Source organism: Petromyzon marinus, chromosome 32 (assembly GCF_048934315.1).
Source record: "Petromyzon marinus isolate PM22_M1 ecotype Great Lakes invasive population chromosome 32, UKy_Petmar_22M1.pri1.0, whole genome shotgun sequence".
NCBI classification, from domain to species: domain Eukaryota; kingdom Metazoa; phylum Chordata; class Hyperoartia; order Petromyzontiformes; family Petromyzontidae; genus Petromyzon; species Petromyzon marinus.
This window is the reverse complement of record NC_133698.1, coordinates 9,992,468-10,009,071: the sequence shown is the minus strand read 5'-3', so window position 1 is coordinate 10,009,071 and position 16,604 is coordinate 9,992,468. Positions and strand designations below refer to the sequence as shown.

At 56.5% G+C, this 16,604-nt stretch overlaps 1 protein-coding gene across 1 annotated transcript in view; it reads left to right on the top strand.

Moving 5' to 3' along the window:
• Nucleotides 1–16,604, top strand: part of LOC116948159 (uncharacterized) — a 191,095-nt gene that overhangs the window by 165,694 nt on the left and 8,797 nt on the right. The window contains exons 4-5 of the mRNA XM_076071273.1: nucleotides 10,941–11,868; nucleotides 13,481–16,337. Coding sequence (XP_075927388.1) covers nucleotides 11,692–11,868; nucleotides 13,481–16,337 — 3,034 coding nt within the window. The 5' untranslated portion in view covers nucleotides 10,941–11,691. The remainder of the gene's footprint in view (nucleotides 1–10,940; nucleotides 11,869–13,480; nucleotides 16,338–16,604) is intronic.

The window sequence follows — 16,604 nt, the reverse complement described above, 5'->3', positions numbered from 1 at the left end:
GGGGGCTAAACAGACGCGGCACGAGCCAGAGAAGAGATGGAGTGATGTGGTACAGGAGGACGTGGAGCTGAGTGGACTTGCCAATGACTGGTACCAGCGGTGTCAAGATCGACCTCTGTGGAGGAGGCTCGTGAGGGATGCTACTGGGCAGTTGGAGGCAGTCGCCCTCTAACAACAACGGAGGGCAGAGGGAGTGACGCTCACAACAATGAGCGGAGCGCCGCGTGGCGAAAGCACAGCAAGTTGGCACAGTAGGGGGCACAGGTGGTGCATCAGCCAGTCATCTCAGTCGGTCGATCCATGGCACCTGGGTATGTCCTGTGACCTCCTGCTAGCAGTGGGCGTTCGACACTTCACGTGGCCTCAAGGTGCACATAGCCTGGCACAAGCATCGTGGTGATGTCACTGCCACTTAGTGGCAAATGGCGGTTGTTGGTGTTGGTGTAGCGGTTGGCGCACTGCGCTACGAACCCGACGACCCGAGTTCGATTCCCGCTCACGGCCAAAACCAGTGACGATTATCTGAACCGGTCATGGGCCTCCCCTAGGTCGACTCAGCCTTAAATGAGTACCTGGTGTGGTGTGTAAACATCGCCGCTGGAAAGACAACGGTGGCCGGATGTGGTGTTGGCCACCCACCCCCTCGTGTGCCGTTCCAGCCTTCGTAGGTGCTTGTCAACAGGACTTGCCCCAAAAGTCTGTTAAGCCTACACGAGATCTTTGTGCAAGCAACTTTTGCCTTTGCAAGTTCATCACTTTAATACACAAGCAGGTAATGAATCCACTCCTAACAGTAGCGTCATTCATTCGCCTCCCCTTTCATTCTATTGCTATCCTCATTGTTTATCATCATCACCGTCATCCGAGCGACTGGGGGGAAAATGACGGATTGGGGACGCCTTCGTACAGCGGGGGATTGAGCATGGCCGGTGACAATGTTGTTGATCACTTACTCAGCAGCATCGTTTAGCTCGTATGTACGTGTGTTGATTGGTGCCAGAAGGATGTGCACTACTTGAGCAGAAGACAGCGGAAAGCGGGAAAAAAAACAATACAAACGAGACAACAACATACAGTGAGGGAAAAAAGTATTTGATCCCCTGCTGATTTTGTACGTTTGCCCACTGACAAAGAAATGATCAGTCGATAATTTTAATGGTAGGTTTATTTGAACAGTGAGAGACAGAATAACAACAACAAAAAATCCAGAAAAATGCATGTAAAAAATGTTATAAGTTGATTGCCATTTTAATGAGGGAAATAAGTATTTGACCCCCTCTCAATCAGAAAGATTTCTGGCTCCCAGGTGTCTTTTATACAGGTAACGAGCTGAGATTAGCAGCACACTCTTAAAGGGAGTGCTCCTAATCTCAGCTTGTTACCTGTATAAAAGACACCTGTCCACAGAAGCAATCAATCAATCGATCAGATTCCAAACTCTGCACCATGGCCAAGACCAAAGAGCTCTCCAAGGATGTCAGGGACAAGATTGTAGACCTACACAAGGCTGGAATGGGCTACAAGACCATTGACAAGCAGCTTGGTGAGAAGGTGACAACAGTTGGTGCGATTATTCGCAAATGGAAGAAACACAAAAGAACTGTCAATCTCCCTCGTCCTGGGGCTCCATGCAAGATCTCACCTCGTGGAGTTGCAGTGATCATGAGAACGGTGAGGAGTCAGTCCAGAACTACACGGGAGGATCTTGTCAATGATCTCAAGGCAGCTGGGACCATAGTCACCAAGAAAACAATTGGTAACACACTACGCCGTGAAGGACTGAAATCCTGCAGCGCCCACAAGGTCCCCCTGCTCAAGAAAGCACATATACATGCCCGTCTGAAGTTTTCCAATGAACATCTGAATGATTCAGAGGACAACTGGGTGCAAGTGTTGTGGTCAGATGAGACCAAAATGGAGCTCTTTGGCATCAACTCAACTCGCCGTGTTTGGAGGAGGAGGAATGCTGCCTATGACCCCAAAAACACCATCCCCACCGTCAAACATGGAGGTGGAAACATTATGCTTTGGGGGTGTTTTTCTGCTAAGGGGACAGGACAACTTCACCACATCAAAGGGACGATGGACGGGGCCATGTACGGTCAAATCTTGGGTGAGAACCTCCTTCCCTCAGCCAGGGCATTGAAAATGGGTCGTGGGTGGGTATTCCAGCATGACGATGACCCAAAACACACGGCCAAGGCAACAAAGCAATGGCTCAAGAAGAAGCACATTAAGGTCCTGGAGTGGCTAGCCAGTCTCCAGACCTTAATCCCATAGAAAATCTGTGGAGGGAGCTGAAGGTTCGAGTTGCCAAACGTCAGCCTCGAAACCTTAATGACCTGGAGAAGATCTGCAAAGAGGAGTGGGACAAAATCCCTCCTGAGACGTGTGCAAACCTGGTGGCCAACTACAAGAAACGTCTGACCTCTGTGATTGCCAACAAGGGTTTTGCCACCAAGTACTAAGTCATGTTTTTGCAGAGGGGTCAAATACTTATTTCGCTCATTAAAATGCAAATCAATTTATAACATTTTTGACATGCGTTTTTTCTGGATTTTTTTGTTGATATTCTCTCTCACTGTTCAAATAAACCTACCATTAAAATTATAGACTGATCATTTCTTTGTCAGTGGGCAAACGTACAAAATCAGCAGGGGATCAAATACTTTTTCCCTCACTGTAACTCGTGAATGAAATCATGACACGTTCGTGAATTGTGGGGAGGAGACGTGGCGTCGTATTCTTGCACTTTCACTGCATTGTCTTTGGGGACCAGGACATCGATCCTAGACTTCTGGCATCGTCCCAGGCATTACTGAGCGGGAAGAAATGAATCGGCGACAATATTAATGATATTCTTTGTTCTTTCGGTAAAGTCACGTAGAAGGGAAACAATAAAATAATAAAAATATAAAACAATTAAATTCTCACGACGTTTCGACTGCAACACAAGCAATCATCATCAGGTGTGAAAACCACAGCAAGAAAAATTGAAAAAAGTGGCGGTTATTTTTAACGTTAGCACCACGGAGAGCGATTTGACAGTTTGTTCAGATGGACGAGTCCATCTGTGTTCGGAAAAGAGGAGGGGGAGACGAAAATAATGGATGCGGTCTGAAAGCCACCGTAAGCGTGAACAATCAATTAAGACCCGAAATGGTTTAACAAATCCTTCCAATGATTGCTAAGCCAGAATCCATCTTCTCGGTTGAAATTGTCTCTGTGTTTGTATATGTGAATAGCCTCATGAACGAATCTCTCATGGTAGCCAGATGGTTCGCAAATAACCTCTGTCTTGGAGAAGTCAATGTCATGTGAGCCTACTGAATTATAACAGTGATCTGCCACGGCCGAGGTGTTGGTCCTACCGTGTTTTAGGTCTGCTTTGTGTTCACGAATGCGGTCCGAGACGTGTCGTTTGGTTTCTCCAATGCAACTACTACCACAGAGGCAACTTAGTTTGTAGACGCCAGGGTACTATATGTCCGGAATCACATATTTTACAGACGGAACCAGATCACGGATTTTATGTAATTTGTTGAATCGGACCTGGATCTTGTGTTTATTCAAGATTTTGGAGATCTTTTTTGTGATCCCCGCAATGTAGGGTAAAGTGATGGTTTTGAAAGGTTCCTCAAGAGGGTCCTTCATCATGGTTGGAGTGATAGCTTTGCGGATTGTGTAGTCGGAGTAACCATTAGCCTTAAGAGCTTGGTGTACGTGCTTGAGTTCACTGGCTATGTGTTTGACCTGTTGAAGGTAAAACTATAACACTGGAACTACGGGCAAGGAGGGTGGTTGGTGGTGGTGGTGGTATCGTGTGAGCATTAGCACTGGGTTACTCGTCACTCCGCCTGGAGGAACGCGTGTGGTTTGGTATTCTCTCCTTGAGAGCATCAGACGTGAGTGAGTTTGGGGAGCGGTGGTGCTGTGGTCAGCGCCACATCGCTACAAACACGGCGACCTGAGTTCGATTCTCTCACACGGTCAACATCGCTGATGAATGTCTGAACCGGTCCTGAGATCTTTTCTCCGAGGTCGACTCACCCTACGGTTAGTTTATTGGTGCACTGGGAAGACAAAGGCGGCTCTGGCCGTGTTGCTGGCCACATCACCCCCGTATGTGCCGTGTTGGCCTTCATAGGTGCTCGCCAACAGCCCTTGCCATAACAGTCTGTTAAGGCAACAGGAGGGGGGATGTTTTTCTTTCGCTCGATGCCGTTGAGTCTTGAGACGTCTGGCCGTGCCAGGACGGGGTCTTCGCCGCGTGGATTTGGTCTTGTTTTAAAAACTATTTTGAAGGCTCACTTAATGGACTGGGTTGGTACAGCTTGTGGATTTGTTAAAAAAGAAAACTGTGCCCCACACTGTATCTGTTCCTTGTGTTCTCCTCTCTGTCCCTGTTGCCTTTAAATCGATTTCAGAATGGGGTTTTTTGGCATTGTGTAGATGAAGGGATGGGGAAAGGGGGGGGGGGTGGACGATGAGGATTGTCGAGCATCGTCGTCCTTCGCGCGTCTTGAATGAAGGCCGTCACGTTTCCTTGTTGCCGACGCCGCTCACAATGGGGGGCAGGGTGACTACAGCACAGCGAGGTGACACAGTAGGGAGCACAGGTGGTGCATCAGTCAGACATCTCAGTCAGTCAACCCGGAGCACCTGGGTCTGTTCCGTGACCTCGTGCCTGCGAGCCTTCGATCCTTCCAAGTGGCCTCAGAGTGCACCTAGCCTGGCGCAGGTGGCAAATGGTGACATCCCGACCGCTTAGTGGTGAATCTTATTGCCGTCTTTGATTCATTCTTCGTAATGACCTGTCTGTGTGTCTGAGTTAAAGTAAGAGTGCCTGTTGCTCTATCCGCCCAAGATTCGGTCTGCCTGTTGCCTGGGTAAAACCGATTAACATATTTTTTTTTATATCTTTGCCTGTGTGTTTGTCTGACCATTGTCCAGTAACTTTATTTATTCATGAGCCACCATGTATGTCTGCCTAACCATTGTACATCAGTTCACTGTCTGCTCAGTCTATCCTCCATTTGTCACCTCAATCTGTCCGTCTGTCCATCAAGTCAGTCTATCCATCCATTAGTCACTTTTCTCGTCCTTCCCTCTGCCTGTCTGTTTGTCTGCCTGTCCAACCACCCATTCGTCTGCCCGTTCGCCAATCAGTCACTCTTTCCATCTGTCCGTCCGTCGGCTGCTCTCTCTTTGCATCAGCCATCGCTCCATCCGTCAGTCCGCCTGTCTACCAATCAATCCCTCTGCGCGTGCCCATCACTCAGTGATACCCATCCTTCGATTACTTGTGTCTGCCCATCAGTCAATCTGTCCGTCTGATTCACGGGACTCTCTCCCTCCCTCTCCCTCTCTCCTCCCCCCTCCCTCTCTCCTCCCTCCCTCCCCCTCTCTCTCTCTCCTCCCTCCCCCTCTCTCCCCGTGCCTCTTTCATGGTACCACAAAGTGTTCGTATTGCTGACTCACCCTGTCACCGTGGCGATGGTCACATGCTTCCTATGCCATGCTCGCCCGGGCTCTCGCTCTGCCAGCCAACATCGCCCCCACCCACCCTCTTCCTCCCCCCCCCCCCTCCTCCTAAAAAAAAGATTTATAAGAGGACCTTTGTCTGGCTTTCTCCGTGCCATGGCCCTTTTCCCACCACAAATGGCTCCAACCCTCGATGCCAGGGAGCTGAGTCGTTGCACCGAGCGGCGCGCGCACACAACATTCACACAGCCCCCGACACAATAATAATAATGATGATGAATAAAAGCCGTAAGCGTATGCAACAACAAAAAAAACTAAAATTCCCCGTATAGCATCGTTAGGCCGTTTGGGCAAGTGGTGCTAGCGAGCACGTATGGGGGCCAGCCCAGCACACGAGGAGGCCGGGCGGGCAGCGCCACGCCCGGCCGCCTTTGTCTCCCCAGTTGGCGACGTTTTACACATCGAGACCGAGTGCCGCGTTCGATGCTGAGTCGACCGCCTCAAATGATCGTCGCCGCTGTTGGCAGCGAGCAGGATTCCAACTCGGGGCGCCAGGTTCGTAGCGCAGCGTGCTCACCGCTGCGTCACCGCTCCCTACGCGCACAACACGCACCACACACGCAGACATTTCATCGTGACTTTTTGACGGACCGTCAACAAATGGACATGGACAAAGGCAACTGTATGTTTTGAGTCACGGATACAGCACCCGGGTACAGCGCCCGGGTTAGTGGTACTCGCACAAATATGAATGTTTGTGCATGCATGTAACGCGATAGTGTATTGGTGTTTTGTACGAGTGGGGGGGGGGAGGCATCTGTGTGTATCTGTCCCCCTCTGAAAAAGAAACGTTCGTCTGTGGCCATTCATCGGACAATTGGGGCGACTTAAGAGATTTCGCAAATTCGAGTGAGATCCCCTCCGCGATTTCTCTCTCTCTCTGGGCACAAATCGTCTCGAAAATGTCTTCCCATCTTCCCAACTTCTTCTTCTTACCATCTCCAGGGCCTTCATTTCTAGCCAGGCTCAGTCCGCGCTAGCGACGCCCCATCCAGTCTGCCCCCCCCCCCCTCCCTCGCTGCGGTCCGTGGCTCGGGGTCACGCACCTTGGACCGTCGACCCTTCACGTCAACCCGGGAAGAAGAAGAAGATTCCGTGAGAAATCAAGCGCTGGGCATCTCCCGGCGATGCGCTCTGGCGAATTGTGTTGTTTAGTTATTTTAATCCTCGGGATCCTGTGCTCGACTCTATAGGAGTCGATCTTGTCTTCGCACGGTCCCAGTGACTCGTTCGCAGAAGGCGGTGGGCGGGAAGGGGGTGGCGGGGATACCGGCTTTGGGGATGTTCTGAATGCGGAGCCTCGGAAAATATCTACGGGGTCGCAGTGCAAACCGTGGATACGGCTGCTACGACAGACTCTGCTGTACGAGACAAAGATCTCGGCCCCCCGCCGATAGCCCTACACAGAGACTGCTGGAGCAGGTGTTGTTATTATAGCGAGCGGCGTCTATTAAGGGCAGCAAATTAATGGGGTGGCCCCTTTATCAGCACCGCGCCTGACCGTCTTTGTCTCACCCCCCCCCCCCCATGCTAATTGTTTACACACTACCGTACTCATTTGAGGCCAAAACCACCTAACCCTACGGGGGGAGGCCCAGGGCCAGTTCGAGACGTCGCTCGCCCTACGGATGTCGGTGCCGTGGCTGGGAGCGCCATGGTGGCTAGGAGATGTTAACTACCTCGCCTGGTGTGCAGGAGGTCGTGGGTTCGATCCCGACCCTGACGCCTGCTGCTGCTGTATATTTGGAGTTTGCGTGTCTCTCTCTCTCATCATCACCACGGTGGCTAGGAGATGTTAACTCCTTCGCCTGGTATACAGGAGGTCGTGGGTCCGATCCCGACCCTAACGCCTGCAGCTGCTGTATATTTTGGAGTGTTCCACGTCTCTCTCCCCGTGGTCGCGTGGATTTTTCTCCGGGTCCTCCCGGTTTTACCCTCCGCCTTTAGAATCGACGTCACCACGCGTTCAGAGGAGTTTGGCTGCCGCGATACATTTCCACACGACGATGGATGACGATGACGAGCCACTTCGTTGAGCCGTCAATTTGTGTGATCGCCAGGTAGCTACTGGAAACGTAAGAGCTCTAGAGCAGCTCAGTAGTAGGCCTTACCGGGTAGAAACATTTTTAAAAAAAATAGTTTAGTTTAGAAGTGGCGGTCGGGCGAACTGGCAGTGGAGTGCGCTCGCGACTACACCACCGCTCCCCCTGTTACGTGCAGGTGTCTGGAATACAGGTCACTTGCCGTTCTTACGACGTGCCCTGGGAAGGAGCATGGAGGGGGGGGGGGGCCGTGGGAGTGTGGTGGTGGTGGTGTGGGGGGGGGTGCTACCCAACCCAACTCGCGGAGCACGTGGATTCATTTTTGCTTCAGGGGAGCATCGCCACCACGTGGGCTGTGGGAGGAATTGTCTCGGCTCTCTCGATTAGCCGTCTCTCTCGGTCTCTCTCGCGACGACTTTTTCCCCTCCACCCGTACGTTGACATCGTCCGAGATCTGCCGGCCCACGACAAGTAGGGGGGGGGGGCTGGGGTGTGGGAGGACTTCACGAGAGGGTTTCGTGTCGTTTTGTTGTTCTTGTTGTTTCTCCATCAAGCGAGCAGCAGCAGCAGCAGCGAGACACCGGTGGCTTTTAGGACGTGGGCCCCATTCTCGTACGGCCCGGCGGTCTGCGACCGCAGTGGCCGAGCGAGATGTTTACACGATTGTTGTGGGTCGGTTGTGATTTTAAAACAACAACAGCAGCAGCAACAAACAAATAAAGAAAGAAAGTAGAGCAGTAGCAGCAACCCGGCCTGTCTCCTTGACCTGCCGGCGGGAAGCCTCCGATCCGATCCGACGCTTTGCAACGTCGCCTCGGGGAAATTCTCCAGCCACGGCTTCGCCACCGGTGGTGGTGGTGGTGGTTGGTGGTGATGTTTGGTGATGGTGGTTGGTGGTGGTGGTGGTGCTTGGTGGTGGTGGTGGTGATGGTTGGTGGTGGTGGTGGAGGTTGGTGGTGGTGGTTGGTGGTGGTGGTGGTGCTTGGTGGTGGTGGTAATGGTTGGTGGTGGTGGTGGAGGTTGGTGGTGGTGGTGATGGTTGGTGGTGGTGGTGGTGATGGTTGGTGGTGGTGGTGATGGTTGGTGGTGGTGATGGTTGGTGGTGGTGGTGGTGGAGGTTGGTGGTGGTAGTGGTTGGTGGTGGTGATGGTTGGTGGTGGTGGTGATGGTTGGTGGTGATGGTTGGTGGTGGTGATGGTTGGTGGTGGTGGTGGTGATGGTTGGTGGTGGTGATGGTTGGTGGTGGTGATGGTTGGTGGTGGTGGTGGTGGTTGGTGGTGGTGGTGGTGGTGGCGCTTGGCGACCTTGGGTCTGTAAGTTCCATCGGTGAGTCCCCCGAGTAATTGCGGTGACCGTGGTAGTGGTGGTGGTGATTAGTGGCCGTTTTGATGGCGGTGACCGATTGTACGATTGTTGAACATCTTTCACACTGTACGTAGTCAGACGTGCTAATTTTGGTGGGTGTTCAAGGCTACCAAACGTCGCACTTTGAGACAGGACAGGAATCCCGATTTGAGACAGGAGAAGAATCCCGGTGTGAGACAAGACAGGAATCCCGGTGTGAGACAGGAGAAGAATCCCGGTTTGAGACAGGAGAAGAATCCCGGTTTGAGACAGGAGAAGAATCCCGGTGTGAGACAGGACAGGAATCCCGATGTGAGACAGGACAGGAATCCCGGTGTGAGACAGGACAGGAATTCCGGTGTGAGACAGGACAGGAATCCCGGTGTGAGACAGGACAGGAATCGCGGTTTGAGACAGGAGAAGAATCCCGGTTTGAGACAGGACAGGAATCCCACTTTTGGACAGCGCTCCTCTGGCGCCCCGTCAGCTCCTGTCTGAACGTCACATCGCCATTTGTGGGATGAATCCCCGGCGAGGTGGAAGCACCGAGGTCGGGCCCGGACCGGGGGATTGCCCTCTCTGGCATCCTGGCAGGATGGATGGGAAGCGTCGGGCAGGAGTGGGGATTGCCGTGAGCTGCAGGATGGCGCGTGGTCCATTTCGTAGCAGTGGATGAGCGCGAATTTTTTTTTTTACTTTGAGTACTATTCTACAATTATCGATGAATGAAGGTTTTTGCCGCGTTCCCAAGTATGATTTTATTAGTATTATTATTTACGACGTCTTGAGGCCCGAATGTTTTTTTTTCTCCGTAGGAACGCATCTACAATTATTCAATGGAAACAGATGGGGGGAAATAGGGTTCGATATACGGAATTCCGTTGTTGCAGATATCTTTTCGGGAACGTATCTGTTCGGCATATCCAGGGATGCCCGTGTCGGTAAAACGGCTGGAACAGGACAAGTTACGCAGCTGATACGGGGACCTCCTGGTGGTACGATCGACACTTCATTAATTGCATTGTAATGAGGAAGCAACATTTGACACATTACAACTCTTCTGAAGGCAATGGCATTCAGGGCTGTAGATATTGGTGCAGACGATGGCACGGTAAGTGCGTCATCGTGGTATGAGATCGGTACTCCGTGTCGTTGTGGTAGGTGATCGATACTCCGTGTCGTTGTGGTATGAGATCGATACTACGTGTAGTTGTGGTAGGTGATCGATACTACGTGTAGTTGTGGTAGGTGATCGATACTACGTGTAGTTGTGGTAGGTGATCGATACTACGTGTAGTTGTGGTAGGTGATCGATACTAAGTGTAGTTGTGGTAGGTGATCGATACTACGCGTAGTTGTGGTAGGTGATCGATACTAAGTGTAGTTGTGGTAGGTAATCGATACTACGCGTAGTTGTGGTAGGTGATCGATACTACGCGTAGTTGTGGTAGGTGATCGATACTACGTGTAGTTGTGGTAGGTGATCGATACTAAGTGTAGTTGTGGTAGGTAATCGATACTACACGTAGTTGTGGTAGGTGATCGATACTACGCGTAGTTGTGGTAGGTGATCGATACTACGTGTAGTTGTGGTAGGTGATCGATACTACGCGTAGTTGTGGTAGGTGATCGATACTACGTGTAGTTGTGGTAGGTGATCGATACTACGCGTAGTTGTGGTATGAGATCAGTGCACGTGTAGTTGTGGTAGGTGATCGATACTACGTGTAGTTGTGGTAGGTGATCGATACTAAGTGTAGTTGTGGTAGGTGATCGATACTACGTGTAGTTGTGGTAGGTGATCGATACTACGTGTAGTTGTGGTAGGTGATCGATACGCACGTCGTCAATCACTCAATCGTTGCGCCGTTGCTACCGCTGATATTTTTGTTGTTGTTGTTGTCGTCGTTATGGCTGAGCGCCTTTTTTATGCCCGCCTTAGTTCCCTCATATCAATATGTTAATTTGTTCTGTGCTGGCTGTTAATATTACACTATCTGCTGTCTGCAGGTCAAGACAATAAAAAGCTCGGAAGAACGGACGTGCGGACAGCGTCGTCCTTCCCGCCGCCTCCTCTTCCTCCTCCTCCTCTTTGTCGTCTTCATCGCTTCGCCAGCCAGCGTGCTCCCGTTGAATGAACAAAATTAAAATTAGCTCTCCTAAAAATATTTAATACATTTCGCGAACATTTTTTTTTACGTCCTTGCGCAATATTCATTTCTGTCCGTCGCAACCGGTTCCGTTTTCTTTTTTTTATTTGCTCACGTTTCATCGAACGGCGGTTAATGCCACGCGGACGTTCGAATCGGCGACGCTTCGATTTCGTTTTTTGCACTTAGGAAAATAAGTTGACACGGACGTCGGAACGTTTAACCATCTGACGTCTCATTCGCCCTGCGCTACGGTTAATATATCCAATTCATTAATAATCACGGGCTGGTGCTTTATTCGTTCATCGAATCATCATCATCATCGGAAACACTACGGCCACAGTGATTAATTTATAATCATTACTGCACTCGCCACCAGATCACTACAACCGCCGCAGCTCATTCATCCAATCTCAATCATTCCCGCCGCCGGCAGCAGCAGCAGCAGCAGCAACCCCCGGCAGCAGCGGCGGCTCACAGCCGTCGAGCCGACCCGCCCTGCCCGCCACCACCGCAGCCGTCGGCCGACGCTGGCCGCGGCGGTTGCGGTTGCGGCCGCGGCGGCGGCGGCGGCGGCGGCCGCCGGCGCCCGCACGCCAGGCCGCTGCGCCATGCCGGACCGCGTGCACCACATCAGCCTGCACAACTTCAGCAGCGCCGTGCTCGGCGAGCTGAGCGAGCAGCGCCGCCGGGGCCACTTCTGCGACGTGTCGGTGAGCGTGCAGGGCAGCCGCGCCAGACTGCGCGCCCACCGCTGCGTTCTCGCCGCCAGCAGCCCCTTCTTCAAGGTGAGCCGCGCGGCTGACAGTTCGACCGCCGCTCGCGGTTCAACGTCGCCGGTGAACGCTTCTTGAGCCGAGACTGAGCCTTCCGCTGAGTCGACTCGGCCTCAAATGAGTTACTTTTTTGTGCCGCGTGAAAATGACGCCAGAACTGGGAAGACAAAGGCGGCCTGGGCGGGGTTGTTGGTCACATCACACACCCTCGTGTGCCGTGTTGGCCTTCATAGGTGCTACTCCCTAACAGCACTTGCCCCCAACTGACTGTTAAGGCTACCGGGGGGACCTTTACCTTCTGCTGGAATGCCGTGAGTCTTGGTTTGTTGTTTTGTGCTCTCTGTCCCTGTTGCCTTTTAAATCGATGTCAGAACGTTTTTTTTGCACATTGGAGTGGACGATGAGGATTGTCGGGCATCGTCGTCCTTCGTGCGTCTTGAATGAAGGCCGTCACGTTTCCTTGTTGCCCACGCCGCTCACAATGGGGGGCAGGTTGCAGGGTGACTACAGCACAGCGAGGTGACACAGTAGGGAGCACAGGTGGTGCATCAGTCAGACATCTCAGTCAGTCAACCCGGAGCACCTGGGTCTGTTCCGTGCCCTCGTGCCCGCGAGCCTTCGATCCTTCCATGTGGCCTCAGAGTGCATCCAGCCTGGCGCAAGTGGTGGCAAATGGCGACATCCCCACCGCTTAGTGGTGACTCTTATTGCCGTCTTTGATTCATTCTTTGCAATGACCTGTCTGTGTGTCTGAGTTAAAGAGTGCCTGTTGCTCTATCCGTCCAAGATTGTCGTTCGAGTGTTTTGAATGAAGGCCGTTTGCGTTTCCTTGTAGCGTGTCCACAGTAACGCCCCCCCCGCCCCCATCCCCGTCCCTGTGCCTGTCCGTCTCGTGCCCCTGTCGCGTTCACTCACAACAACCTCCTGCGGTCACGTTCATTGGTTTTTTTGTGTCTCTCTACGCACCGTTCGCGAGCAATTGTCTTCGATTAACCACATCCCCCCCCCGCCACCGCCACCCACCTGTTGTGCACCTCGTGTGACACGCTTCTTTTCCTGTCTCTTTGTCTCAGAGTTCACAATTGGCCGTAGGATCGTGCGTCTGCGTTGCGTGTGTGTGTGTGCGGGGAGCGGTGGTGCAGCGGTCGGAGCGCCGTGCGATTAAAACCCAGGGACCCGAGTTCGATTCCGGCTCGAGGCCGTAAAAACCGGTGACGATTTGCTGAACCGGTCCTGAGCCTCCCCCAGGTCGACTCGGCCTCGAATGAGGACCCGGTGCGATGTGTGAACATCGCTAGCACTGGGGAGACAAAGGCAGTCCCGGGCGTGGTGCTGGCCACCCACCCCCTCGTGTGCCGTGCCGGCCATCACAGGTGCCGATCGCTAACAGCACTCGCCCCCAAACGTCTGTGAAGGCTACAAGGGGGTGGGGATTTTTTACTTTGTGACCTGACGGTATATTGTCCCCCCCCCCCCCCGTGTCATCTGGACCCCCTGGTCCAGATTGGTTCGCAGCGTTCCCTCGCTCTGTGCGGCAGCAGCGTATGCGTCCGAAGAGAAACTTTACCTGAAAATGTATTTCATTAACTCCCCGTCGCCCACCCCCTCCCGCACGCCCCCGCAGGACAAGCTGCTGCTGGGCTACAGCCAGGTGGAGATCCCGGCGGTGGTGACCCCGCGCTCCGTGCAGCGCCTCGTCGACTTCATGTACAGCGGCGTGCTGCGCTTCCCGCACGGCGAGGCGCTGCAGATCCTCACGGCCGCCAGCATCCTGCAGATCAAATCCGTCATCGACGAGTGCACGCGCATCATCGCCAGCAGCGTCGCCGCGCGAGTCACCTCGTCCGACCGCCGCGGCGGTGGCGACGACGCCGCGGCCGCCGTCACCGCGGCCGCCGCGGCCGCCGCCGCCGCGGCGGCCTCCTTCGCCGGCGACCGGTGCTCGACGGAGCCGGCCGGAGGCGACGGGGAGGCCGGTCGAGGTGCGCCGCGTAACGGTAACGACGACAGCGACGAGGAGGAGGAGGACGACGACGACGACGAAGACAACGAGGCGGCGGCGGCGGCGGCGTCGACGGTGCTGGTTCTCGAGTCGGCGCAGGACGGCCCGGGTTTCGTGACGGCGACCAAGGGTCACCAGCAGCACCACATCCGGCAGCAGCAGCAGCAGCAGCAGCAGAAGATCAGCCTCGGCGCCATATCCGATGGGCGCCAGCTGTGCCTCAGGGCCGCGGACGTGCCAGACGGCGAGCCGGCGCAAGCGCTGGCGCACGGCGGGCACCCGCGCAACCGGCCGAGCGGAGGCGGCGGGGGCCCCTACGCGGCGTTCGCGGCCACGGCGGCGGCGCTGCGGAACGCCGGCGTGGTGCCGCGCAACAGCTGCGAGATCGGCATGGAGGCGCCGGCGGTGGAGGAGGAGGGCGGCGCCCGCGGCGAGCGCGGGGAGCCGGACTCGGCGCAGGGGACGCCGGACTCGCCGGGCTCCCCCGCGCAGAGCGCCAGCGACGGGGAGACGACCGCCGCCGCCGGCGGCGGCGGCGGCGGCGGCGGCGCTGGCGCCGCCTACTACACCACCGCCTGCTACGGGCAGCCGAGCAACGCCGGCACCGCCAACCAGCGGCGCTACTACATCATACAGTCAGGACGCGCGTGGCCGGAGACCGGCGCCGGCGTGGGCGACGACGGCGCCTGCTCCATGGAGGGGCTCTGCGGTGCCGGCGACGAGGAGGAGGAGGAGGAGGGGGGGGGGAGGCGGCCGTCCGACGGCGCCCGGAGGCGGCGCTCGCCGTCGTCGTCGCCGCGGCGCAAGCACGAGTCGCACTGCCGCAAGCAGCCGCGGCCGGTGCGCATCCCCTCGGTCGTCATCAAGCAGGAGGCGGTGGACGAGGAGGAGGAGGCGGGCGAAGGCGCCGCCGGCAGCGCCGGCGGCTACTACTACGACGGCACCGGGAGGGGCGGCGGGCGCGGCTACGGCTTTGGGTACGCGCGGCGCTACCTTCCCCCGGGATACGAGGCGCCGGAGAACGGGCACCGCTGCGACGACGCGCCGGCTACGATGATGATGACGGACGACGAGGAGATGGCGCGGCTGCCCCGCGGCGACGGCGGCGGCGACGACGACGACGAGATGTGCGCCACCGGGGCCGATCACGACGAGGAGATGGAGGGGGAGGACGGCGCGCGGGACGCTGGCAACCACCGGGCGTTCGACGGCTCCGCCAGGGAGGAGTGCGAGGACGAGGACGAGGACGACGAGGACGACGACGAGGACGACGGAAGAGGGGGTGGGAACGGCTACGAAGAGGACGACGACGACGCGCCGGCAGAAGACGGCGCGCCCAGGGCCGAGGAGACGTTCGAGGGCTGGCCGCTCGCGCCGCGCGGCACCTCCGACGGAGGGACGTGCGCCAACGTCGCCGGGCGCAGGGCGCCGGGCGCCGTGTCTCTCGAGCGCCGGCTGTGCCTGCTGGCGGCCGAGAACCGCCTGGCGCTGTCCAGGACCGAGCCGGGCGGCGGCGGCGGCGCCGACGGCGGGGAGGCGTTCGCCGCCCCCGCCGCCGTCGCCGGCGGGGGCCGCGGCGCGTCGGCGCCGGCGACGCCGACGGCGGCGGCGCCGGCCGCTCCCCCCGCGCTGGAGTTTGCGCCGGCGATGCAGGGCCGCGCGCAGTGCGTGGCCTCGCAGCTCTACGTGGTGAAGCGGGAGGGGGGCGACGGCGGCGCCGGCTGCCGCGCGGCCGGCCTCGGGGTGCCGCTGGCGCTGGGCGGCGGCGGCGGTGGCGGCGGCGGCGGCGGGGGCGTTGCCACGGCGACGCCCGCTTGCCCACCCGGCACCACGCCGGTGGGGTACTTCCCCGCCCTCTTCGCGTCGCACTCTTCGGCGGCGGGCTCCGGCGCCAAACTTTACCAGTTCTCCGTTGCTCAGCCGGCGCTGTCTGGGCACCACCACCATCAGGTGCAGCAGCAGCAGCAGCAGCAACAACAACAACAACAGTTGGATTCCCATCAAACCTTGCAGCAGCAGCAGCAGCAGCAGCAGCTGGGACGTACGTCACTGACTGTGGACCAGCCGTTCACGTCCTTCCTAAGTCTGGGGGCTCCGGGGGCACTGGCTACGTACAGCAGCCACCACATAGCAGGCGGCGCCGCAGGCACAAGCTCCCACAACCAGGGGCTCGGCCAGATTCTTCAACAGCACCAGCAGGGTGGCTTGCAGCAGCAGCAGCAGCAACAGCAACAGCACGGGCCACACCAGCTGCAGAGGTTGCTGCTTCCGTTCTCGGTGCAGCAGGTGGGAGCCGCGGCAGGCGCTGCGGGCGGCGGCGGCGGCACGGGTGGCATTGTGGGTAACGCGGCACGGTCGAACCTGCAGGGCTTGCCGCTGGTGGTGCGCCTCGGGGAGAAGAAGCCGTACGAGTGCACGCTGTGCAACAAGACGTTCACCGCCAAGCAGAACTACGTCAAGCACATGTTTGTGCACACAGGTGAGGATCAGCAAACCGCGGAGGGAGCGACGCTCATGGCGACGAGCGGAGCGAGTTGGCACAGTAGGGGGGGGTGGGCGGGCGGGCAGGTGGTACGTCGGGCCGGTCATCTCGGTCGGTCGACCCCGTGGCACCTGGGGGGGTCTGCCCCGTGACCTTCTGCCGGCGGGCGTTCGACACTTCACGTGGCCTCCTACGTGCACATGGCCTGGCACAATGGCAGTTGTTTTGTTGTTGTTGGGGCGGCTGGGACACCGTCGCCAAAGA